Source organism: Hyla sarda, chromosome 2, assembly GCF_029499605.1.
Source record: "Hyla sarda isolate aHylSar1 chromosome 2, aHylSar1.hap1, whole genome shotgun sequence".
Classification (NCBI taxonomy): domain Eukaryota; kingdom Metazoa; phylum Chordata; class Amphibia; order Anura; family Hylidae; genus Hyla; species Hyla sarda.
The window spans coordinates 487948054-487974115 of NC_079190.1; the positions used below are offsets into that span (position 1 = coordinate 487948054).

Genomic DNA, 26062 nt, shown 5'->3' on the forward strand with positions numbered 1-26062 from the left:
GCGTGGCAGCTGCCACGTGCCCTCCCATAGACTTGCATTGAGGGGGCGTGGCATGACATCACAAGGGGGTCTCAGCTGTGGGATCCCCCGCGATCAGATATCTTATCCCCAGGACCCAGGACATATCCATACGCCCGTGGTAATTTCTGTCCCCGCTGCACACCGGGCGGGGACCGGGGTGCCTGTTGATATCGATCAGCAGGCACCCCGCGCAAATGCCCAGGGGGGTCATTAGACCTCCCATGTCGGCGATCGGCGCAAATCGCAAGTGAATTCACACTTGCGATTTGCGCCGAGTCGGGTCTATGGTGACCCGATGACCCGGAATAGAAGGGGGATCGCGGGTGTCCATGACACCCAGGATCCCCCTGAAGCGATAGGAGGGAGGTGGCAGGGGTGCCACCCCTCCTATCCCTGCTATTGGTCATCAAGACGCGATGACCAATAGCAGAGGGGGGGCGGGGGCTTTACTTTCGGTTTCCCCGTCCTGCCCACCCACAATAGGCGGGGCAGAACGTGGAAACGACACAGGACCGGCGCCGAAGATCCACTCACCCATCGGCGACGGCAGCGGGCGACGATCGACAACGGCAGCGGGCGACGATCGACAGAAGAAAAGGACGGCGACGCAGCTCCGTGGATTCTACGGAAGCCGGTGAGTTGCTTAGCAACATCTGGAGGGCTACAGTCTGAGACCACTATAGAGTGATCTCTAAACTGTAGCCCTCCAGATGTTGAAAAACTACAACTCCCAGCATGCCCAGAGAGCTGTTTAGGCATTCTGGGATTTGTAGTTTTGCAACAGCTGGAGAGCTACAGTTTGAGACCACTGCACAATGATCTCTATACTGTCGCTCTCCAGATCTTGCAAAACTACAACTCCCAGCATGCCCACATAGCAGTTTGCTGTCTGAGCATGCTGGGATTTGTAGTTTTGCAACATCTGGAGGTCCACAGTTTTGGGATCACTGTGCAGTGGTCTCTAAACTATAGCTCTCCAGATGTTGCAAAACTGCAAATCCCAGCATGCTCAGACAGCAAACTGCTATGTGGGCATGCTGGGAGTTGTAGTTGTGTACCTCCAGCTGTTGCATAACTACATCTCCCAGCATGCTGGGAGTTGTAGTTTTGCAAAAGCTGGAGGCACACTGGTTGGAAAATACTGAGTTAGGTAACTGAAGGTTTTCCAACCAGTGTGCCTCCAGCTGTTGCAAAAGTACAACTCCCAGCATGCACGGTCTGTCAGTACATGCTGGGAGTTGTAGTTTTGAAATAGCTGGAGGTTTGCCCCCCATATGAACGTACAGGGTACATTCACATGGGCAGGTTTACAGTTAGTTTTGTGCTTCAAGTTTGGGCTGCTGCAAATTTTTCGCCGCAGCACAAACTCCTAGCGGTAAACTCACTGTACACGCTCGCCAGTGTGAACGTACCCTAAAAACACTAGACTAACACATAATAAAGGGTAAAACACTACATATACACCCCCTTACACTGTCCCCCCCAATAAAAAAGAAAAACGTATCGTACGGCAGAGTTTCCAAAACGGAGCCTCCAGCTGTTGCAAATCACCAACTCCCAGCATTTCCGGACAGCCACTGACTGTCCAGGCATACTGGGAGTTTAGCAACAGCTGGAGGCACCCTGTTTGGGAATCACTGGCGTAGAATAACCTATGTCCACCCCTATGCAATCCCTAAATTAGTCCTCAAATGCGCATGGCGCTCTCTCACTTCAGAGCCCTGTCGTATTTCAAGGAAACAGTTGAGGGTCACATATGAAATATCTCCGTACTCAGGAGAAATTGCACTACAAATTTGGGGGGCATTTTTTTCTTTTACCCCTTATGAAAAGGAAAAGTTGGGGTCTACACCAGCCTGTTAGTGTAACATTTTTTTATTTTTTAAACTAACATGCTGGTGTTGCCCCATACTTTTTATTTTCACAAGCAGTAAAAGCAAAAAAAGACCCCCAAAATTTGTAACGCAATTTCTCCTGAATATGAAAATACCCCATATGTGGGCGTAAAATGTTCTGCGGACGCACAACAATGCTCAGGAGTGAGAGCGCACTGTGTACATTTGAGGCCTAAATTGGTGATTTGCACAGGGGTGGCTGATTTTACAGCGGTTCTGACATAAACACAAAAAATGAAATACCCACATGTGACCCCATTTTGGAAACTACACCCCTCACGGAACGTAACAATGGGTATAGTGCGCCTTAACACCCCACAGGTGTTTGACAAAATAGTTGGATGGGAAAATGAGAAGAAATTTTTTTTTTCGCTAAAATGCTGGTGTTACCCTAAATTTTTCATTTTCACAAGGGAAAATAGGAAAAAAGCCCCCCAAAATTTGTAATCCCATTTCCTCTGAGTAAGAACATACCCCATATGTGGATGTAAAGTGCTCTGCGGGCGAACTACAATGCTCAGAAGAGAGGGAGCGCCATTGGGATTTTGAAGAGAAAATTTGTCCGGAATTGAAGGTCACGAGTGTTTACAAAGCCCCCATAGTGCCAGAACAGTGGACCCCCCCACATGTGACCCCATTTTGGAAACTACATCCCTCACGTACTAAGGGGTACAGTGAGCATTTACGCCCCACAGGTGTCTGACAAATTTTTGGAACAGTGGTCCGTGAAAATGAAAAATTACATTTTTCATTTGCACAGCCCACTGTTCCAAAGATCTGTCAAACGCCAGTGGGGTGTAAATACTCACTGCACCACTTATTAAATTCTGTCAGGGGTGTAGTTTCCAAAATGGGGTCACATGTGGGGGGGTCGACTGTTCTGGCACCACGGGGGTGCTTTGTAAATGCACATGCCCCCCGACTTCCATTCCAAACAAATTCTCTTTCAAAAAGCTCAATGGCGCTCCTCCTCTTCTGAGCATTGTAGTGCGCCAGCAGAGCACTTGACGTCCAAACATGGGGTATTTCCATACTCAGAAGAAATGGGGTTACAAGTTTTGGTGGTCATTTTCTCCTATTACCCCCTGTAAAAATTTTACATTTGGGGAAAACACTGCATTTTAGTGAAAACATTTTCTTTTTTCATTTACACATCCAACTTTCACAAAAAGTCGTGAAATACTTGTGAGGTGTTACAGCTCACTGTACCCCTTGTTACGTTCCTTGAGGGGTGTAGTTTCCAAAATGGTATGCCATGTGTTTTTTTTTTTTGCTGTTCTGGCACCCTAGGTGCTTCCTAAATGCGACATGCCCCCCAAACACCATTTCAGCAAAATTTGCTTTCCAAAAGCTAAATGTGACTCCTTCTCTTCTGAGCATTGTAGTTCGCTCGCAGAGCATTTTACGTCCTAACATGGGGTATTTACATACTCAGAAGAGATGGGGTTACACATTTTGGGGGGCATTTCCTCCCATTACCCTTTGTAAAAATGATACATTTGGGGGAAAAACTGCACTTTAGTGAAAAATGTTTTTTTTTTCATTTACACATCCGACTTTAACGAAAAGTCGTCAAACACCTGTGGCGTGTTAAGGCTCACTGGACCCCTTGTTACATGCCTTGAGGGGTGTAGTTTCCAAAATAGTATGCCATGGGGGGGAGGGGGGGGTTCTGCTGTTCTGGCACCACAGGGGCTTCTTAAATGTGACATGCCCCCCAAAAACCATTTCAGCAAAATTCACTCTCCAAAATCCTATTGTCGCTCCTTCCCTTCTGAGCCCTCTACTGCGCCTGCCGAACACTTGACATCCACATAAGAGGTATTTCCTTACTGGCGAGAAATTGGGTTACAAATTTTGGGGGGATTTTTCATCTATTACCCCTTGTAAAAATTCAAAAACTCGGTCTAAAAGAACATGTGAGTGTAAAAAATGAAGATTTTGAATTTTCTCCTTCACTTTGCTGCTATTCCTGTGAAACACCTAAAGGGTTAAAAAACTTTCTGAATGTCATTTTGAATACTTTGAGGGGTGCAGTTTTTATAATGGGGACATTTATGGGGTATTTTTTAATAAGAAAGCCCTTGAAATCCACTTCAAAACTGAAGTGGTCCCTGAAAAATGGCGATTTTGAAAATTTTGTGGAAAATTGCTGCTATATTTTGAAGCCCTCTGGTGTCTTCCAAAAGTAAAAACATGTCAACTTTAGACATATTGTATATGTGAATCAATATATAATTTATTTTGAATATCTATTTTCCTTATAAGCAGAGAGCTTCAAAGTTAAAAAAAAAAATGCTAAATTTTCAATTTTTTCATCAAATTTTGGAATATATTTAAGGTATATTTAGGCTGGGTCCTTAAGGGGTTAATATGATGTTAAAAGTGAATTTGGCACTATTAGGCTATATTCACGTGGCTGAATTTTCGCACATCTGCGCCTATTCTGCGTCTGCATTCATTTGGGTGGTTTCTGGCTTGTTCGGATTTTGTGTGAAATTGGAACGGATTCCATGCGGAAATTCTGAAGTGTGAATATGGCCGTCGCAGCCTGTCAGTCAGAGATTTATGAATGATTCCGATACATAGCAGGAGGCCATCACTACAATCTCCCATCACTCCCTGCTGTGCGGCTATAGATGAATGCAGCAATGTGACCTGCACTATGGAAAGGTTAGGGAATTCCTCCAGGAGTCTTGTGGTACCAGTGGGAGGTGTGCAAGGCGTGGTGACTGCAGGGAAGTGGGACACACACACTCTAGCACACTTAGAGGATTTGTGAGCACAGTCCTGACTGCAAGGCACTAATCCTGCACTTAACCAGGTCACTTAAGAAGCGGAGAGGCCGGCAGCTGGGGGACACACACTTTTTGTTGGTGCAAGCATGGCAGAGAGCGCAGGTGAGCAGCAACAAGTGCTCCAGAAGGTCAGGTCAGGGGAGTGGGGTGAGAAGTTACCCCTGAGCAATGGACAGGTGGGCAGAGGTGAGGCTGAGGGGGCTGCGGAGGGTCCTCAGGCTGAGGGGTCAAGGGGGCATGAGACAGTGGACCCTAGTCTAAGGGCAGGCACAGGGGGCATAGAGGAGACTGTAGACCACAATGGTATGGAAGATGTAGAAAAGGAAGGGGAGGCTGTGAACCCCATAGTGCAGGAAGGTGCAAGTGAAAAAGAGGAGGCTGCAAATCCCAATGTAAGGAACGGGGCAGGAGGGAAAGGGGAGGCTGAGAACCCCAATGTGGAGGACAGGGCAGGAGGGAAAGGGGAGGCTGGGAACCCCAATGTGGAGGACGGGGCAGGAGGAAAAGGGGAGACTGTGAACCTCATTGCGGAGGACGGGGCAGGAGGGAAAGAGGAGGCTGGGAACCCCAATGTGCAGGATGGGACAGGAGGGAAAGGGGAGGCTGGGAACCCCAATGTGGAGGACGGGGTAGGAGGGAAAGGGGAGGCTGGGAACCCCAATGTGGATGACAGGGCAGGAGGAAAAGGGGAGGCTGTGAACCTTAATGTGGAGGACGGGGCAGGAGGGAAAGGGGAGGCTGGGAACCCCAATGTGGAGGACGGGGCAGGAGGGAAAGGGGAGACTGGGAACCCCAATGTGGAGGATGGGGCAGAAAAGAAAGGAGAAGCTGTGAACCCCAATATGGAGGAGGAGGCAGGGGGGAAAGGGGAGGCTGTGAACCCCAATGTGGAGGATGGGACAGGAGAGAAAGAGGAGGCTTTGAACCCCAATGTGGAGGAGGAGGCAGGGGGGAAAGGGGAGGCTGTGAACCCCAATGTGGAGGATGGGACAGGAGAGAAAGAGGAGGCTTTGAACCCCAATGTGGAGGAGGGGGAAGGAGAGAAGGAGGTTGTTAACCCCAATGTGGAGGAGGGGGCTGGAGAGAAAGGGGAGCCTGTGACTACCAATGTGGAGGATGAGGCAGGAGGGAAAGGGGAGGCTGTGAACCCCAATGTGGAGGAGGGGGCAGGAGGGAAAAAGGAAGCTGTGGACCCAAATTTAGAGGAGGGGGCAGGAGAGGAGGAGGTTGCAAACCCTAATGTGGAGGAGGGGGCACAAGGTGAAGAGGAAACTGTGACCCCCAATGTGGAAGAGAGTGCAGGAGAGAAAGAGGAGGCTGTGAACCCCAATGTGGAGGAAGGTGCAGGAGAGAAGGAGGAGGCTGTGAATCCCAATGTGGAGGGCAGTGCACTGGAGAAAGGGGAGGCTGTGAACCCCAATGTTGAAGAGAGTGAAGGAGAGAATGTTGAAGCTGTGGACCCCAATGTAGATATGGATGCAGGAGAGAAAGAGAGTGTGAAAACCAATGTAGAGGCCACTGCAGGAGAGAAAGGGGAGGCTGTAAACCCCAATTTGGAGGAGAGGACAGCCGAGAAAGATAATGTTGTGAACCCCAATATAGGTGGGGGTGCAAGTGAGAAAGAGGAAGTTGTGCACCCCAATGTAGAGAAGGGGGCAGGAGAAAAAGAGGAGGCTGCGAACCCCATTGTAGAGGAAGGTGCAGGAGGGAAACAGGAGGCTGTGAACCCCAATGTGGTAGAGGGTACAGGACAGATAGAAGAGGCTGAGAACAATAATTTGGTGGAGAATGCACAAGGTAAGGGGGTGACTGAGAACCCCAATTTGGAAACAGGTTCAGGAACACAAGAAGATAACAAAGAAAATGCTGAGATACCTTTAGCTGAGGGAAATGCAGTAGAAAAGAAGGAGGCTGACAGCTCCAGAAAAAAAGAGGATACAGGGGAGAGTCAGGAACAAGAGACACTAGTTATAGCCCCTGATGTAGACATCACTGCACATGGGGATCAGCCTGAGGCACCCACAGAACCCACACAGCCTGATCTAGATAAGGATGAGAAGGAAGGTGGAAAAGGTGAGAGCAGTGAAGGGACCTCCAGCAGTGATGAGGAGGAGAAAGAGAAGAAGGAAAAGGATGAGGACAGTAACAAAGAAAAAGCTGGAGAGGAAGATGCTGAAAAGCAAGAAGAGGGGGAGGAGGGAGAAGGAGCTGCAGGACATGTAGTCTTGGGAGCTAGAGAACAAGTGGATACAGAAGGCATTGCTGGAGCAGAGGTAGAACATGGGAATAATAGTACAGATCAGGTGGAGGAAGGGACTGCACCCATACATACAGGAGCAGGAGGAGAAGCATCTCTGGAGATAAGTGACATAAATGTAGAGAAGTCAGAAAAAGTTTTAGAAGAAGATGGAGATGAGAGGCAAGGACCTAGTGGAGAGGAGGAGAATATTGAGGAAAAACCAGAAGAGCTCACAGCTGAGGGTGAACCTGGAGAAAAACTTACAGAAGAACACCACCTACCAAATGAGAGCATTACAATAGAAAACAATGCAATCCTGGGAGAGATGCCTGAGACAGTGCCTGGGGACAGTCCTGCTAAGGCTGAGGACACCCCAACAGAAGAAGAAGAAGCCCCAAATACAGGATCTGAGGCCAGTGCAGGCAAGGAAGATACAGTTAGACAGAATGGTATGGTCCAGATGGTCGGCCCAGACACCCCGGTACAGTACAACGAGGCCCCGCAAGAACATGACATCTGCCTATTTGTTAAGGTAAGGCTTCAATTCAGATTATCTTTACTTTTGTTGCATAGTATAAGGGTACGTCCACATGTGCGTATTTTCTGCTGCAGATTTCCTTCAGCAGATTTCACTTCAAATGGAAGTCAATGGGTGTAAACGTACGAGCGTCCTCCTCTTATCTGTCATTTTGGGTTGATGGACAATATGTCCTCAGACTTATCACTCAGCTTTCTTAGGGTCCTGAGGGCAAATCTGCCTAGTTACAGTTACAGATTAGCATGATAGAAGAGGACAACATCTGTACCCTTTACTTAAAGAGGTATTCTAGGATTTTTTTGACTGTGTTATAGGGGCTGTAAAGTTAGGGTAGGTTATAATATAGTGTCTGTACCTGTGTTTGGATAGTCTCACAATTCTTATGTGATTTTTGCCTCAATGTTTATTTTTAACAGCATACAAAATGAGTGTCATCTCAGGTTTTCCCAGGTTGCAGTGCGGCCCAAGACATTACATCACTATTCAGGTGTTGAAGCCTGTCAGCTTCAATTGGTGGAGTAACCGCTGGGGAATTGTAATTATTTTTGCAATACAGTTCCCGTATCAGGTTTTTGATTAAAAACGGATTCCTCAAAACCGCACTAAACTGTATCAAAATGTGTGCAAATTTTAACCAGTATACGGTTAAAAAATGTATTCGGTCTGAAAAATTATGTCCAGTTGCATCCTTTTTTTTAAGAAAAAAAAAAACGTATACGTTTTAAACTTTTCACTCCATTATGAATAAAGTTTCATTTGTTTCATTGAAATTCCAAGAAAAAACTGTGCAAAGTCAAAAACCGTATGGTGAAAACCTGATGGAACCGTACACACATTGACTCCCATGTTAAAAAAAAAAAACGTATATGGCTTCAAAACGATTTTTCACCTTGACCAAAAACCGTGGTAGGCTATGGTTTGGTTACGGGGAAAAAAAAAAACGGACAAAATCGTACAGGATGTAAAACGGACACAACCTGATGCATCTTTTGGCATACGGTTTTCAATGGAGAGTCAACGCATACGGTTTTCAATACGATTCCATACGGTTTTCAAATTGAAAACGTATACGGGAACTGTACTGCAAAAATGTGGTGTGAACGCAGCCTTAGACCTGTTTTTACTAGGGGGGTGGAGACATTTGTATCCAATTCTAGACAATTCTCAGTGAGGTTTACAGCCAGGACCTCAGACTGATACATTGTATTAAACTAGCAGAGATGTGTAGCTGCTGCCTTCTTCTCACAGGGCTTTGTCTAGACTGGATACAAATGAATCCGTTTCTCAGCTGACAGCAGAACTTGGTTGCACCCACCCCCAAAAAACATTGACCCCTTTCTAATCCTACTCCCTAACCCAGTGTTTCCCAACCAGTGCGCCTCCAGCTGTTGCAAAGCTGGGCATGCTGGGAGTTGTAGTTTTGCAACAGCACCCAGTTTGGGAAACACTGGAGGCACCCTGTTTGGGAAACACTGGGTTAGTGAGAATATTAGGAAGCATACCCCTTAAAGGGGTACTCTGAGGAACTAAACCCATAGCCCATCCTTTCCCTCTCATCAACCTATTTAATTGTCTAAATATCATTCACTAGCTAAATAGAGGAGTTTTCCCTTTTTTGGTTGTCACAGACAAACATGAAGTGCGGGCATGATATCACCCAGCCATCCACTCTGTCCAAGTCCCTCTCTATAAGCAGCCCCCACCCTCCTGAGAGACACAGACCATGTGGTTTCTGCCCTGCACTAACGAGTCATGCTCTCTTTAGTGGTGAAAACTGGGAGGTTTCAGCCAATCAGGCACTGAACCTCTCTCTGCTGCTTGGAACAGGAGGGTGGGGGCTGCTCTCAGAGAGTGAGCTGAACAACAGAGAAGAGCTGCAATGATTGCTGGGAGGTATAGGCAAGGGAAGGGAAGGTTGGCAAAGAATATCAAGACAATAGGGGCCACAGGAGCCATGCATATCGGGCAGGATGGGTTACAGGGAAAATATCCAGGTAGTATGACGACTTTGGAGATTTTTTTTATATTTATGCCTCCCTGGAGTACCTCTTCAAAGGGGTATTCCATGATTTTTTTTCTTCACCCTTTAAGTCCATGATGCCAAGTTATTTTACTGTTGTTGTTGACCTTTCCCAACATGTGGCCAGAGATAAGTCACATGCTCTCCAGTGGGGCGTGGCTAAACTGCAGGGTAAATAGCAGGGTGGAAGAGATTTCCTAAAGTAATGCTATCCACCCACCCACTGCAACATAACCATACACCATTTTGGTCTTAAGATGATCAATACACCCCCAAAATAAGTCATCCTATCTAGTGTTATAACAAAACAGCTTTAGTTGTTTAGATGCCTGTGTCATTGGTGATTACTGAATACTTTTATTTTATGCAAAATAACAATTGTGCTGCATATTCAATTACAAACCTGTTCTGTTACTCTGCTATTCCTCCTGGAAATGTATAAATATAGACCCCAGTAAGTTTTCAGTCAGTCTCCTCCACCCTCTGGCAGCTGTAAATATAGTGCCCTGTAAGATTTTAGTATTCTACTTCTGGATGTTACCAATTTTGTCCCCAGGAACTTCAAAGCCAGTCTCCTTCCCCCTATGGCAGCTGTAACTAGAACTCCTAGTAAACCCCTTGTTGCTGTTCTTGCCTCTCTGGCAGTAATAAATATAGTGCTCATTAAGCCCCCATTCAGTCCTCTTAACCCTTTGGCAGCTGTAAATATTGCCCCCAGTAAGTTCCCAGTCAATCTTCTTTTCCTGTGGCAGCTGTGAATATCGTCCCTAGTAAGTTCTCAGTTGCTCCATTTTCCTCTTTATTAGCTGTAAATATAGTTCCAGGGAAGTTCCCAGTTAGTCTATTTCAAGCTCTGTTAGATGTAAATATAGTATCCAGTTAGTGCCCAATCAGTCTCCTTTATTTTCTAGCAGCTATAAATATACTCCCCAGCATGCCCCCAGACAGTCTCCTTCCCCTTCTGGCAGTATATGTCAGCCCCAATAGGTGCCCTGGAAGCTGTTAATATAGAATGCAATAAGTTCCTCAGTCTTTACAGTAAGCTACCAGTCAGTCTCTTTTCCTTTCTAGCAGCTGTAAATATAGTCCCTAGCATGCCTCCAGTCAGTCTTCTTTCACCTCTGGCAGCTGTATACGTCAGCCCCAATAAGTGCCATGTCTTCTTCCCCCTCTGGCAGCCGTTAATAAAGATTGCAGTAAGTTCCTCAATCTTTACAGTAAGCTCCCAGTCTCTTTTCCTTTCTAGCAGCAGTAAATATAGTCCCCAGCATGCCTCCAGTCAGTCTTCTTCCCCCTCTGGCAGCTGTTAATTTAGAATGCAATAAGTTTCTCAGTCTTTACAGTACGTTCCCAGTCAGTCTCCTTACTAGCAGCTGTAACTATAGTCCCCAGCATGCCCTCAAGTCAGTTTTCTCCCCCCTCTGGCAGATGCATATATCACCCCTAAAATGTACCCAGTTTTCTTCCTCTTCTGGCAGCTGTTAATATAGGATGCAGCACGTTTTTCAGTCTTTATAGTAAACTCCCAGTCAGTCTCTTTTCTTTTCTAGCAGCTGTAAATATAGTCCCCAGCATGCCCCCAGTCAGTCTTCTTCCCCCTCTAGCAGCTGCATATATCACCCCTAAAATGTGCCCAGTCTTCTTCCCCTTCTGGCAGCTGTTTATATAGAATGCACCAAGTTCCTCGGTCTTTACAGTAACCTCCCAGTCAGTCTCCTTTCTAGCAGATGTAAATAAAGTCCCTAGCATGCCCCCAGTCAGTCTTCTCCCCCCTCTGGCAGCTGCATATATAACCCCTAAAATGTACCCAGTCTTCTTCCTCTTCTGGCAGCTGTTAATATAGGATGCAGCAAGTTCCTCAGTCTTTACAGTAAGCTCCCAGTCAATCTCCTTTCTTTTCTAGCAGCTGTAAATATAGTCCCAAGCATGCCCCCAGTCAGTCTTCTTCCTCCTCTGGCAGCTGTTAATTTAGAATGCAATAAGTTCCTCAATCTTTACAGTAAGCTCCCAGTCAGTCTCCTTTCTAGCAGCTGTAAATATAGTTCCCAGCATGCCCCTGTCAGTCTTCTTTCCCCTCTGGCAGCTGTATATGTCAGCCCCAATAAGTGCCATGTCTTCTTCCCCCTCTGGCAGCCGTTAATATAGAATGCAGTAAGTTCCTCAATCTCTACAGTAAGCTCCCTGTGTCTTTTCCTTTCTAGCAGCTGTAAATATAGTCCCAAGCATGCCCACAGTCAGTCTTCTTCCCCCTCTGGCAGCTGTATATGTCATCCCCCAGGAAGTTCCCAGTCTTTTTCCCCCTCTGGTAGCTGTAATATAGGATGCAGTAAGTTCCTTGGTCGTTGTAATATCGAGTCCATTGTATAAACAGTATGCAGCACCAACATCATATACTATAACCACAACATGTGATCGGTGATCAGTTAGATTGTGTCTACAATATCCAGGACTGGAAGGTGTTAAGGAGAGTGCTGGAAAAGCTTGTTGATCTCCTGAATGCCGTCAGTGTGCAGGTGGAGATTATTGCCGGCCTCCTATCTCATGACTAGGCGGCATAGCTGGCAAGCGGTACAGCAGGTGGAGGTGACCCGTAACGTACGATGATACAGATTACATCGAATCCTGCTCTGCACTATAGCAAACTATACTGGAAATGATTAACACTATACATCAGTGCTTCCCAACCATTGAGGCTCTAGCTGTGGCAAAACTACAAATCCCAGCATGCCCGGACAGCCAAAGGCTGTCCGGGCATGCTGGGAGTTGTAGTTTTGCAACAGCTGGAGGAACCAAAAAAAAAAAAAGAGATTATTTTTTTTCTAAAAACAGCGCCACCCCCGTCGTCAGGTTGTATGTGGTATTGCAGCTCATTCCCATTGAAGTGAATGGAGTAAAGTTGTATTATACACACCACCTAAAGACAGGGGTGGCGTTGTTTTTGTAAGAAATTAGCTCTGAAAAAAAAATATTTTCAGATCAACTGGTGCCAGAAAATTACACAGATTAGCAAAATTACTTCTTTATAAAAATCTTAATCCTTCCAGTACTTATCAGCTGCTGTATGCTCCAGAGGAAGTTGTGTAGTTCTTTCCAGTCTGACCACAGTGCCCTCTGCTGCCACCTCTGTCTGTGTTAGGAATTTTCCGTAGCAGGAACAAATCCCCATAACGAACCTCTCCTGCTCCGGACAGTTCCTGACACGGAACATTTGGGTCTGATCTCTAGATAGAGCTGGATGCGCTTTAATCTCCGGTTCGGCACAGGCTCCACTATGGTCTATGGTGAACCTTCAACCAGCCATATCTAGCAATCAGTAGGGGGTCTATTTATATCTATTTTTATGTGTCTATGACCTATGTTTCACTCAGAATTACCTTTATTTACTTGCCATCATTGCTCAGTAAGGTTTCTGTCCATGCAGAGCCATGGGGCGTGGCCCTCTCTTCGCCTCACTGTTTTGACTCCTCCCCCTCCCTCACTCTGCCTGCAACCCTGTCAATCATTCATGGTGTCCATGACGTGTCAATGACCACTGGACACTGCAGGACTGGTATGTGTCCCAGGAGGCAGGGGGACCCCTAGTGGCCACTTTTTTCACTGGCTTTTTCAGTATGAAATACTGAAAATCTTCTGATAAAAACATTTGCATGACATATTGTTTTGGGGATAAGTGTCTTGACTGTGCATGCTGAATAAAGTGGTGGGATGCCCCGTGCTCCATTCATTGTCTATGGGAGCGTTGAACCCCCCCCAAGGTCCCCTTCCCAAGCTGTCCCAGACTCAACTGCTTTCTCTCTCTCTATTGACTTTCTCTCTTCCTTTCTGTAGAGAGGCTGGACTAAAGTAAGCTCTGCGAGGGTTAAACCTTTACAGCTTTCAGCCTGTTACATACGTTCACAGTTTCATAAAACAAATTGTATTGAATGATGCAAACAATATAAAACATAACAGATTAATAAAAGCAAATTCAACACCCAACCATAGGCTCTGTAAGGATCCCCAGTGGGACAAAGCATAAGGATCTGTGATGTCCCAGTACGGGATACAGTATGCTCCTACAGTCCTGTCAGGTTGAGTCCCTGTACGTCCTCAGGGCTAACCTGCAGTGTTCCCCCATAGTGTGTTAAAGTTATGTACTAAGGGTAAAGGACCTTTGATATGGTCACATGGTTGTTAGTCACATGATAATGTTTGTCACATGTTTAAGTCGTATGTTTGTTACCCAGGGAGCACCAGGTGACCTGCAGCTAGCCTATGGGCTCCTTGCTCAGCCCCCTTTATAAGAGGGGGGGGTACTACAATCTTCCTCTTACACGCTCTTAGATCCTGAGGTCCAGTCCAGACGTCTCAGGGCCAGTGTCCAGCACATCTGGAGGCCTCAAGCCTAAATTGCAGCCACAAGTCAGTAAGTCAAGTCATCTTTGTCTGCTCTCACTATCTTCAGTCAAGTCGAGTCAGTTATAGTTAGTGTGGCTGTGCTATAGTCTGTCAAGTCCTAGCAAGCTGTGAGGTCCCCCGTGTTACTGGTCCCTTCTCTGGGATCATGGTCAAGCTGTATAGACTGTACCATCTGTCTTCCTTGGTAAAAGTTACCGTGAACCTTAACCTGGCCTTGGACTATTATTTGCCCTGCCTAACCTAGGACTAGCGGTACTACCTTCGGGTGGTTACATAGGCAAACCACACCATGGCGTCACGAACACTAAGGGGTTAACACCATCTACCCCTACACTTCACATCGCACCCCGACACCACAGATCCCTAGTGGTCTAGGGCAGTCAAATGGTTAATTTTAACAGAGATCCAAGATGGAGGGAAGTGGAAGTGTTAAGACTGCAATGTAATTTCTATGTGGTACCACTCCTAGGAACACATTTTTAGCACAATTCCTATAGGCACAGTTTGTGCTGCACTTGTTTATAAGCAGATAATACTATGGAGATGTTTTTAAATGAATTAATTTATGGTAGAATGATTTGTATTGGTGAATGAGAAGATCATTCTTTCAGGCTTTCTTTCACTCAAAAATAAATAAAGTTAAAATAAAAAAGAATTAATGAACTGTTTCTCTATAATTCCATCATTAATGAAGGTTTTTCTTATAAATACACACACACACACACACACACACACACACACATATATATATATATATATATATATATATATATATATACATATCACAATTTATAGTTGTCCCAGAAGATGAAAAATGTTCTCACTTTGTTCAAGTAATAGTGAACGCCTTCAAATTATTGTCCGAAATAGCTGTGGTGCCTTGTGAAGTGTGAGTTTGTGTGATGTGCTGTACGCCCGGGGGCCACAAATTATAGATAAGGAGAACCTTAATAGTTTACAGAAGCGGCTGTGGTGGCCTTATGGGCTCTTATGGTTTTCTTTATTCATATTCTCTTTGGCTTTAACCCAAATGTCCATGTAATGAGGCTGAAATACAAAACAAGGACCTCTGACTACAAAAAGGCGGCTAAATACCTACCTACATAGCTACCTGGCTAAATACCTACCTTCCTATCTACTTACCTACCTAGCTACTTCACTACCTACCTGGCTACCTATTTACCTACTTACCTATCTGGCTACCTATCTACCTACTTAGCTATCTACGTACATACTTACCTACCTACATAGCTACCTACCCAGCTAGCTTCCTACTTGCTTACCTACCTATCTGCCTACTTATCTACCTAAAAAAAGTTGATGAATCCGTAGCACACTTGATTCAATGAAAGGTGACATTTATTCCATTTCCAAAAAAAGCGTCACAGCAACGTTTCTGCCAGCTCACCTGGCCTTCCTCAAGCTTCCAGGTGAGCTGGCAGAAACGTTGCTGGGAGACGTTTTTGGAAAATGGAATAAATTTCACCTTTTATTGAATCAAGTGTGCTACGGATTCATCAACTTTTGTATAACTTATGGACCCCTGACCCAGGTCTGGCTCTGCGTGCACCTTTCACCATCTCTTGGATTTTTGGATGTGCTGCTTCCCTACTCCTTATACTTATCTACCTAGCTATTTGGCTATCTACCTACTTACCTACCTAACTATCTACCTGGCTACCTCCCTGCTTACCTACCTGGCTACATACATTTCTGGCTCTCTTGCTACCTACCTACTTAGTTAGCTACCTACCAATGTATTTACCCATTTGGGGGAGAAGGTTAGATCTACCTAAGGATGTATTTACCTATTGGGGGGACTACCTACCTAAGAACATACCTTCCTATGGGAGGACTTCCTAATAAGGGAATTATCTAACTACTGTGGAACATTAGTCACTCTTCAGGAGCACAAAAGGTACATGAACAGATCCAAACTGATCACATGTCAAATGCAGACATGAACCTAGCCTTAAAGTAATATTCTTTTAGGATAAACTGGGCTGAACCCAAAGAAGAAACTTTGCAGTCCAGCTAAATCTGTTACAGTGTCCCCACCAATCATTGGCCATTTACAAAACAAGAGTCTTCTTATGTGGTAGAAAAACCTTGGGCCCTCTATAATTCCAGGGCCCAGATGTGACTATTATCATGACATTCCCAATAGCAACAGCTTGCCTGAGCTGTTTTTAACGACTGAAGCACAAAGGGGCAGATGAGCACACATCATAGCCGGTTGGTACCATCTGCTATCAGAAGCCGGGATCCGTGGCTAATGCCTGACATTGCCAATCAGGCTGATGCCTGGCATTAAAGGGGTAGTCCGCCGGAAACATCTTATCCTCCATTCAAAGGATAGGAGTTAAAATGTCTGATCTCCGGGCTGGCAGCGGCGGCGTCCGGAACACAGAAGCTTGGAGCTTCCGTGTTCATGGCGTCACACCCCCTCCCATAAGCACCAAAGTAAAAAAAAACAAAACATAAAAAGCTATATAAATTGGGTATCGCCATAGTTGAACCGACCCACAGAATAAAAAATAACACAATTTTTACCGTACATTGAATGCCATAAAAAAAAATGTTTTTAAATCCAGAAACTTTTCAATTTTTCACAATATTATGGAGTTTTTCACACAAAAAATGCTGCATGAATCAACAAAGACTTACCACTAATATATAGTACAATATGTCACGAGAAAAACAATCTCAGAATCGCATTGATGAGTAAAAGCCTGTCAGAGGTATTACCCCTTAAACAGACACATGGCGGATTTGAAAAATTTGGACCCAGTCATTAAGGTAAAAAAAGGGTGCGTCCTTAAGGGGTTAAATACTCTGCCCTCTTGTATGGATTAGATATTGTAACCCACTATATGGATTAGATATGGTCACCCACCGATCAGGAGCGTAGCTAGAAACCACAGGGCCCCGATGCAAAAAAAAGTGCCTTGGGGCCCCCTACCCTCCCATGCAAGGGCTGGACTGGGACCAAAATTAGGCCCTGGCATTTTGGAATAAGCAGTCCATTTTTTTTGGGTGGGGGTCCAAATGCTGGGACCCTGACCGATCACCTTGGTTAAAGTGGCTCTACTGCTGTTGCAAAGCTACAACTGCCATCATGTCTGTAGAGTCTCAGGAATTATGGGAGTTGTAGTTTTGCAACAGCTGCAGAGCCACAGATTGGAGTACAGTGTCACCCATCATCACTGCAGAACTTAAAAATTACAACAGCTCTAATGGGACAGTCAGGAGAATACACAATGATATCAGTGACCTGAGTGATGTCTTCTCTGTTGTCGTTCCTTTTCCTCTTCATCTGGTCCTTGTCTTCTTCCAGCTCCATCTTCTCTGTAGAGTCTGACGCTCGGACATCATTGGTTCCTCACTTCGTCAGCAGATCCTCATCCTCTGTATAAAGACAATAATCATTATAACTCTGCCAGACATTGTAGCCACTGAGTATAATACTGCCACACACTGCACATAATGATATTGTCTCACACTGTTTTGTCTTCAGCTAAATCCCACCCTGCACTATCATCTCCCAGATGCCTTTGTCCTTCTCCTCCGGACTTCTCTGTTCCTCCCACTTGACCCCTAAGTCCTCTCCACAGTCCTCTGCCCCTTCCCCAGACCACCAAGTCCTCTCTAGGCTCCTCTGCCCCCTCCCCAGACCCCTAAGCCCTGCTCCAGAAGGCTGTCAGAACATGATAGGAGTTGTATTTGGGAAACAGCTGGAGAGCAGCAGATTAGAGAACACCAATCTAAACCAATATTCCTCAACCCATCAGTTGTGTGAAACATACCCAATCACTCTCAGGCCCCCCACCCCTCGCATCAATGTACAGTATACGTATGTATGATAGGTGTGTATGTGACTGGTGTATGTATGATAGATATGTGTATGATAGATATTTGTACGATAGATGTGCGATCTATCATACATATATATACACACATCATACATACACTACATACACACATCATACATATGTACATGCATCTATCAATCATACATATACAACTCCCCCTCTCATCCTCGATTTTCTCTGGCACCAGTTGATAAAAAAAAAAAAAAAATTCCAGCGGAGTACCCCTTTAAGCAATGGTAAGGTTATGCTGGGAGTTGTAGTTTCACTAATCATACCTGCAGAACTTACATAGTGAGGAGAATACACAATGATATCAGTGATTATAGGTGACGTCTTCTCTATAGTGAGGAGAATACTTAATGATATCAGTGACTACAGGTGACGTCTTCTCTATAGTGAGGAGAATACACAATGATATCAGTGACTACAGGTGACGTCTTCTCTATAGTGAGGAGAATGTACAATGATATCAGTGACTACAGGTGACGTCTTCTCTATAGTGAGGAGAATGTACAATGATATCAGTGACTACAGGTGACGTCTTCTCTATAGTGAGTGGAATACACAATGATATCAGTGACTACAGGTGACGTCTTCTCTATAGTGAGGAGAATACACAATGATATCAGTGACTACAGGTGACGTCTTCTCTATAGTGAGGAGAATACACAATGATATCAGTGACTACAGGTGACGTCTTCTCTATAGTGAGTGGAATACACAATGATATCAGTGACTACAGGTGACGTCTTCTCTATAGTCTTTCCTTATCTAATTCAGATGGTACATTCTGCCTGGTCCAGCTAAAACTTCTCTCTGCAGAATGTGACGCCCAGATGGCTCCTCTCTATGTCAGTGGATTCTGATCCTCTATATGAAAACAATAATTATTATAATATGTAGCAGAGAAAGTGTAGAATCCTAATAATTATTATAAACCTGCCATGCACTGTATCCTCTAAATATAATACTACTATACACTGCGCTCTTTGAATATAAACCTTCAACTAACCGTACCCTCTGAATATAAATCTGCCACACTGTACCCTCTAAATATAATACAACCACACACTGTACTCACTGAATATAATACTACCACACACTGTACCCACTGAGTATAATATACTACCACAAACTGTACCCACTGAATATAATATAATACTACCACACACTGTACTCACTGAATATAATACTACCACACACTGGACCCACTGAATATAATACTACCACACATTGTACCCACTGAATATAATATACTACCACACACTGTACCCACTGAATAAAATATAATACTACCACACACTGTACCCACTGAATATAATATACTACCACACACTGTACCCACTGAATATAATATACTACCACACACTGTACCCACTGAATATAATACTACCACACACTGTACCCACTGAATATAATATAATACTACCACACACTGTACCCACTGAATATAATACTACCACACACTGTACCTACTGAATATAATATAATACTACCACATACTGTACCCTCTAAATATAATACTGTCACACACCGTACCCTCTGAATATGATACTACCACACACTGTACCCACTGAATATAATACTACCACACACTGTACCCACTGAATATAATATAATACTACCACACACTGTACCCACTGAATATAATATACTACCACACACTGTACCTACTGAATATAATACTACCACACACTGTACCCACTGAATATAATATACTCCCACATACCGTACCCTCTGAATATAATACTACCACACACTGTACCCACTGAATATAATATAATACTACCACACACTGTACCCACTGAATATAACACTACCACACACTGAACCCACTGAATATAATATAATACTACCACACACTGTACCCACTGAATATAATATAATACTACCACACACTGTACCCCCTGAATATAATACTACCACGCACTGTACCCACTGAATATAATACTACCACACACTGTACCCTGTGAATATAATATAATACTACCACACACTGTACCCACTGAATATAATATAATACTACCATACACTGTAACCACTGAATATAATGCTATGACAATAAGTGTAGAGTAGAAAGCAAGTATGTGGGCACTGCTAGCCCTGCTTCCCGTGACTCCCTGATACACTGAAACTGAGACTAGTCTTGGTGATGGTGCATAAATGGTGGTGCTCTTGTGTAGAAAAGTAGCTTCATATACTACCACACACTGCGCCCTCTGAATATAACCTTGCCATACAGTGCACCCTCTGAATACAATACCCCAACAGCAGTAGCACCCCTCATCATCCGTTAGTTGATGCTATTATCACGGGAGGGGGAGGGTGTTTTAGATTATGGGGGTGCTACTGCTGGGGGGGGGGTGTTGTTGGTGGATGATGAGGATGCTACTGCCCCCCCTGGAAGCATACCCATCGTCCATCGGCAGGATCATTCTCCTGGCAGTAGCACCCCTGTTATCCACCAACAGGATCTGCTGATGGGGGTGCTACTGCTTGGGGGGTGGGGTTGTTGCTGGTGGATGATGAGAGTGCTACTGCCATGGGGGGGGGAGGGAAGCAATAGATAGGCAGCAGTTCTCCCACGTTAGGTAGGTAGCAGTTTCCCCACATTAGGTAGCATAGTTTGCCAACATTAGGTAGCATAGTTTCCCCACATTAGGTAGGAGTTTCCCCACATTAGGTAGCATAGATTCCCCACATTAGGTAGCAGTTTTCCCACATTAGGTAGCAGTTTCCCCACAGTAGGTAGCATAATCCCTCCCCCCCACACACACACACAAACACAGACACACACAGACACACTCACCTGGCCTGATGAGTGACGTCACTGATGTTCTCCTGTGCGGGTCTGTGGAAGAACGTCACTTGCGCGATGTCTCTCATCAGACCCGGGCTGGCCTGCCACCGGCGCAGCTGAAGATGGCGCAGATTTGTAGTGCGGACGCAGCTATCTGAAGACTGGGGGGTGAGGAGGGGGGCTGAGCGTCATGGTGTCACCCCATCAGGCTGGTGTCACCCTCCACACCCCGGTCGCTACGCCACTGAGTGAGCATAGAAGAGTACTAGTCCCACCCTTAATTCCTGGACTTTGTCCCAGTCTGTGCTTCAGCTGGGACAAAGATGATGCTGTAGCCGGACATGATTATGTTCTGGATGCCATGGGGACCCCTCGTGGTCTTTTGTATAAGCCATGATTTCTATGAAAAAGAGATATCATATTTTAAGAAGTATATTAGAAAGGTTAATGTTTTGCCAAGATGTACAAATATAAGAAGTTTTTGCAGAGGTCAAGTCCTGGAAAAAAAAAAGTGTGGGAACTCTCTAAATTTCTAATACACCCACCCCAGTTTGCGCAAAAAAAAAAAAAAAAATGAAAATGTCCAAGCTAAATCCCCCTCCTCACGTAATCTCCTTGCTACTGAGTTGACACACTGTAACAAACCCCCTCCTCATGTAATCTCCTTACTACTGGGGTGACACACTGTAACAAACCCCCTCCTCATGTAATCTCCTTACTACTGGGGTGACACACTGTAACAAACCCCCTCCTCATGTAATCTTCTTACTACTGGGGTGACACACTGTAACAAACCCCCTCCTCATGTAATCTCCTTACTACTGGGGTGACACACTGTAACAACCCTCCTCCTCATGTAATCTCCTTGCTACTGGGGTGACACACTGTAACAAACCTCCTCATGTAATCATCTTACTACTGGAGTGACACACTGTAACAAATCTCCTCCTCATGTAATCTCCTTACTACTGGGGTGACACACTGCAACAAACCTCCTTCTCATGTAATCATCTTACTACTGGGGTGACACACTGTAACAAACCTCCTCCTCATGTAATCTCCTTACAACTGTGGTGACACACTGTAACATACCTCCTCCTCATGTAATCTCCTTACTACTGGGGTGACACACCATAACAAACCTCCTCCTCATGTAATCTCCTTACTACTGTGGTGACACACTGTAACAAACCCACTCCTCATGTAATCTCCTTACTACTGGGGTGACACACTGTAATAAACCTCCTCCTCGTGTAATCTCCTTACTACTGGAGTGACACACTGTAACAAACCTCCTCCTCATATAATCTCCTTACAACTGTGGTGACACACTGTAACAAACCTCCTCCTCATGTAATCACCTTACTACTGGGGTGACACACTGTAACAAACCCCCTCCTCATGTAATCTCCTTACTACTGGGGTGACACACTGTAACAAACCCCCTCCTCATATAATCTCCTTGCTACTGGGGTGACACACTGTAACAACCCTCCTCCTCATGTATACTCCTTACTACTGGGGTGACACACTGTAACAAACCCCCTCCTCATGTAATCTCCTTACTACTGGGGTGACACACTGTAACAAACCTCCTCCTCATGTAATCTCCCTACTACTGGGGTGACACACTGTAACAACCCTCGTCCTCATGTATTCTCCTTACTACTGGGGTGACACACTGTAACAAACACCCTCCTCATGTAATATCCTTACTACTGGGGTGACACACTGTAACAACCCTCCTCCTCATGTATTCTCCTTACTACTGGGGTGACACACTGTAACAAACCCCCTCCTCATGTAATCTCCTTGCTACTGGGGTGTCACACTGTAACAAACCTCCTCCTCATGTAATCACCTTACTACTGGGGTGACACACTGTAACAACCCTCCTCCTCATGTAATCTCCTTACTACTGGGGTGACACACTGCAACAAACCTCCTTCTCATGTAATCATCTTACTACTGGGGTGACACACTGTAACAAACCTCCTCCTCATGTAATCTCCTTACAACTGTGGTGACACACTGTAACATACCTCCTCCTCATGTAATCTCCTTACTACTGGGGTGACACACTATAACAAACCTCCTCCTCATGTAATCTCCTTACTACTGTGGTGACACACTGTAACAAACCCACTCCTCATGTAATCTCCTTACTACTGGGGTGACACACTGTAATAAACCTCCTCCTCGTGTAATCTCCTTACTACTGGAGTGACACACTGTAACAAACCTCCTCCTCATATAATCTCCTTACAACTGTGGTGACACACTGTAACAAACCTCCTCCTCATGTAATCACCTTACTACTGGGGTGACACACTGTAACAAACCCCCTCCTCATGTAATCTCCTTACTACTGGGGTGACACACTGTAACAAACCCCCTCCTCATGTAATCTCCTTGCTACTGGGGTGACACACTGTAACAACCCTCCTCCTCATGTATACTCCTTACTACTGGGGTGACACACAGTAACAAACCCCCTCCTCATGTAATCTCCTTACTACTGGGGTGACACACTGTAACAAACCTCCTCCTCATGTAATCTCCCTACTACTGGGGTGACACACTGTAACAACCCTCGTCCTCATGTATTCTCCTTACTACTGGGGTGACACACTGTAACAAACACCCTCCTCATGTAATATCCTTACTACTGGGGTGACACACTGTAACAACCCTCCTCCTCATGTATTCTCCTTACTACTGGGGTAACACACTGTAACAAACCCCCTCCTCATGTAATCTCCTTACAACTGTGGTGACACACTGTAACAAACCTCCTCCTCATGTAATCTCCTTACTACTGGAGTGACACACTGTAACAAACCTCCTCCTCATATAATCTCCTTACAACTGTGGTGACACACTGTAACAAACCTCCTCCTCATGTAATCACCTTACTACTGGGGTGACACACTGTAACAAACCCCCTCCTCATGTAATCTCCTTACTACTGGGGTGACACACTGTAACAAACCCCCTCCTCATGTAATCTCCTTGCTACTGGGGTGACACACTGTAACAACCCTCCTCCTCATGTATACTCCTTACTACTGGGGTGACACACAGTAACAAACCTCCTCCTCATGTAATCTCCTTACTACTGGGGTGACACACTGTAACAACCCTCGTCCTCATGTATTCTCCTTACTACTGGGGTGACACACTGTAACAAACACCCTCCTCATGTAATATCCTTACTACTGGGGTGACACACTGTAACAAACCTCCTCCTCATGTAATCACCTTACTACTGGGGTGACACACTGTAACAAACCCCCTCCTCATGTAATCTCCTTACTACTGGGGTGACACACTGTAACAAACCCCCTCCTCATGTAATCTCCTTGCTACTGGGGTGACACACTGTAACAACCCTCCTCCTCATGTATACTCCTTACTACTGGGGTGACACACAGTAACAAACCTCCTCCTCATGTAATCTCCCTACTACTGGGGTGACACACTGTAACAACCCTCGTCCTCATGTATTCTCCTTACTACTGGGGTGACACACTGTAACAAACACCCTCCTCATGTAATATCCTTACTACTGGGGTGACACACTGTAACAACCCTCCTCCTCATGTATTCTCCTTACAACTGGGGTAACACACTGTAACAAACCCCCTCCTCATGTAATCTCCTTACAACTGTGGTGACACACTGTAACAAACCTCCTCCTCATGTAATCACCTTACTACTGGGGTGACACACTGTAACAAACCTCCTCCTCATTTAATCTCCTTACTACTGGAGGGGACACACTGTAACAAACCTCCTCCTCATTAAATCTCCTTACTACTAGGGTGACACACTGTAACAAACCTCCTCTTCATGTAATCTCCTTACTACTGGGGTGACACACTGTAACAAACCTCCTCAATCTCCTTACTACTGGGGTAACACACTGTAACAAACCTCCTACTCATTTAATCTCCTTACTACTGGAGGGGACACACTGTAACAAACCTCCTCCTCATTAAATCTCCTTACTACTAGGGTGATACACTGTAACAAACCTCCTCTTCATGTAATCTCCTTACTACTGGGATGACACACTGTAACAACCCTCCTTCTCGTTTAATCTCTTTACTACTGGATGACACACTGTAACAAACCCCCTCCTCATGTAATCACCTTACTACTGGGGTGACACACTGTAACAAACTCCCTCTTCATGTAATATCCTTACTACTGTGGTGACACACTGTAACAAACCCCCTCCTCATGTAATATCCTTACTACTAGGGTGACACACTGTAACAAACCTCCTCTTCATGTAATATCCTTACTACTGGGGTGACACACTGTAACAAATCTTCCATGTGATTACCTTATTGGGGTGACATGTGACCTCTCCCCCAGATCAGCCCCGCCTCCTCCACAGCATCACACAGGTCCTTCAGGCATGATCTCTCCTTTTCCTCCACAGCTAAGCTCCGCCCCTAACATGTGATGGTGACATCATCACAGGTCCTTCATCTCCGGCATCTAGCAGTCCAGGCAGGGGGAGGAGATGGAGGGAGGGTAAGAATAATTCAGAGGTCAGTCCTGCAGGACTATTGTAATGGGGACGACATTCCTCCTCTGGAAAAAGCAAAGGAACGCCGTTCCTATGCGTTCCTGCAGGACTCGAGCCCTGAGTTTTTGATTCTTGCAGTATCCAATCTAATTTTACATGATGAATGATCATTTTGAATGGAATCGTCCATTTTAATCAATGTTAAAGGAGTGATTTCTAATCATCTGGTGCCAGAAAGTTATACAGATTTGTAGGTTACTTCTATAAAAAAAAAAAAATCTTAACCCTTCCAGTACTTATCAGCTGCTGTATGCTCCAGAGGAAGTGGTGTAGTTGTTTCCAGTCTGACCACAGTGCTCTCTGCTGACACCTCTCTCCGTGTCAGGAACTGTCCAGAGTAGGCGCAAATCCCCATAACAAACCTCTCCTGCTCTGGACCGTTCCTAAAAAGGACAGAGGTGTCAGCAGAGAGCACTTTGGTCAGACAGAAAAGAACTACACAACTTCCTCTGGAGCATACAGCAGCTGATAAGTGCTGGAAGGATTAAGATTTTTTTAATGGTAGTATATTACATTACAAAACGTTATAACTTTCTGGCATCGGACAATTTTAAATGTTTCTTTTCCTTTGGAGTACCCCTTTAATCTATTATGTAGGGGCACCTTAAAACGGAGACAGTCTACTGAGTGAGGTTCATATCCTTGATAGACCTGGCGGTGTTTGCTAAGCCTTCAGTTACCATAGCAACCCACAATCATGTTTTCCTAATCCTATTCAAAATCCTATTTTGACCCCTATTACTTTTTCATTTCTCCTTATACGGGCCTGTATGAGGACTCATTTGTACCATTTTTGTTATGATGGGACTTTTTGTTCGCTTTAAAAAAAAAAAAAAATTGGGGAGTTACAGTTACTACCTACAACTCCCAGCATGCCCTGA

General features: G+C 45.0%; 1 protein-coding gene across 3 annotated transcripts in view; it reads left to right on the forward strand.

Annotated features, from left to right (window-relative positions):
• Positions 1-4586: 4586 nt before the first annotated feature.
• CLIC6 (chloride intracellular channel 6) overlaps positions 4587-26062 on the forward strand; it is a 49904-nt gene continuing 28428 nt past the window's right edge. Inside the window, exons 1-2 of one of the 3 annotated variants that reach the window (XM_056559579.1) lie at positions 4587-5568; positions 5659-7485. In XM_056559579.1, coding sequence (XP_056415554.1) covers positions 4801-5568; positions 5659-7485 — 2595 coding nt within the window. In that variant the 5' untranslated portion in view covers positions 4587-4800. Of the gene's footprint in view, positions 7486-25078; positions 25127-26062 lie in introns of those variants that run through there. The other 2 variants (XM_056559578.1, XM_056559582.1) reach the window with 2 other exon arrangements.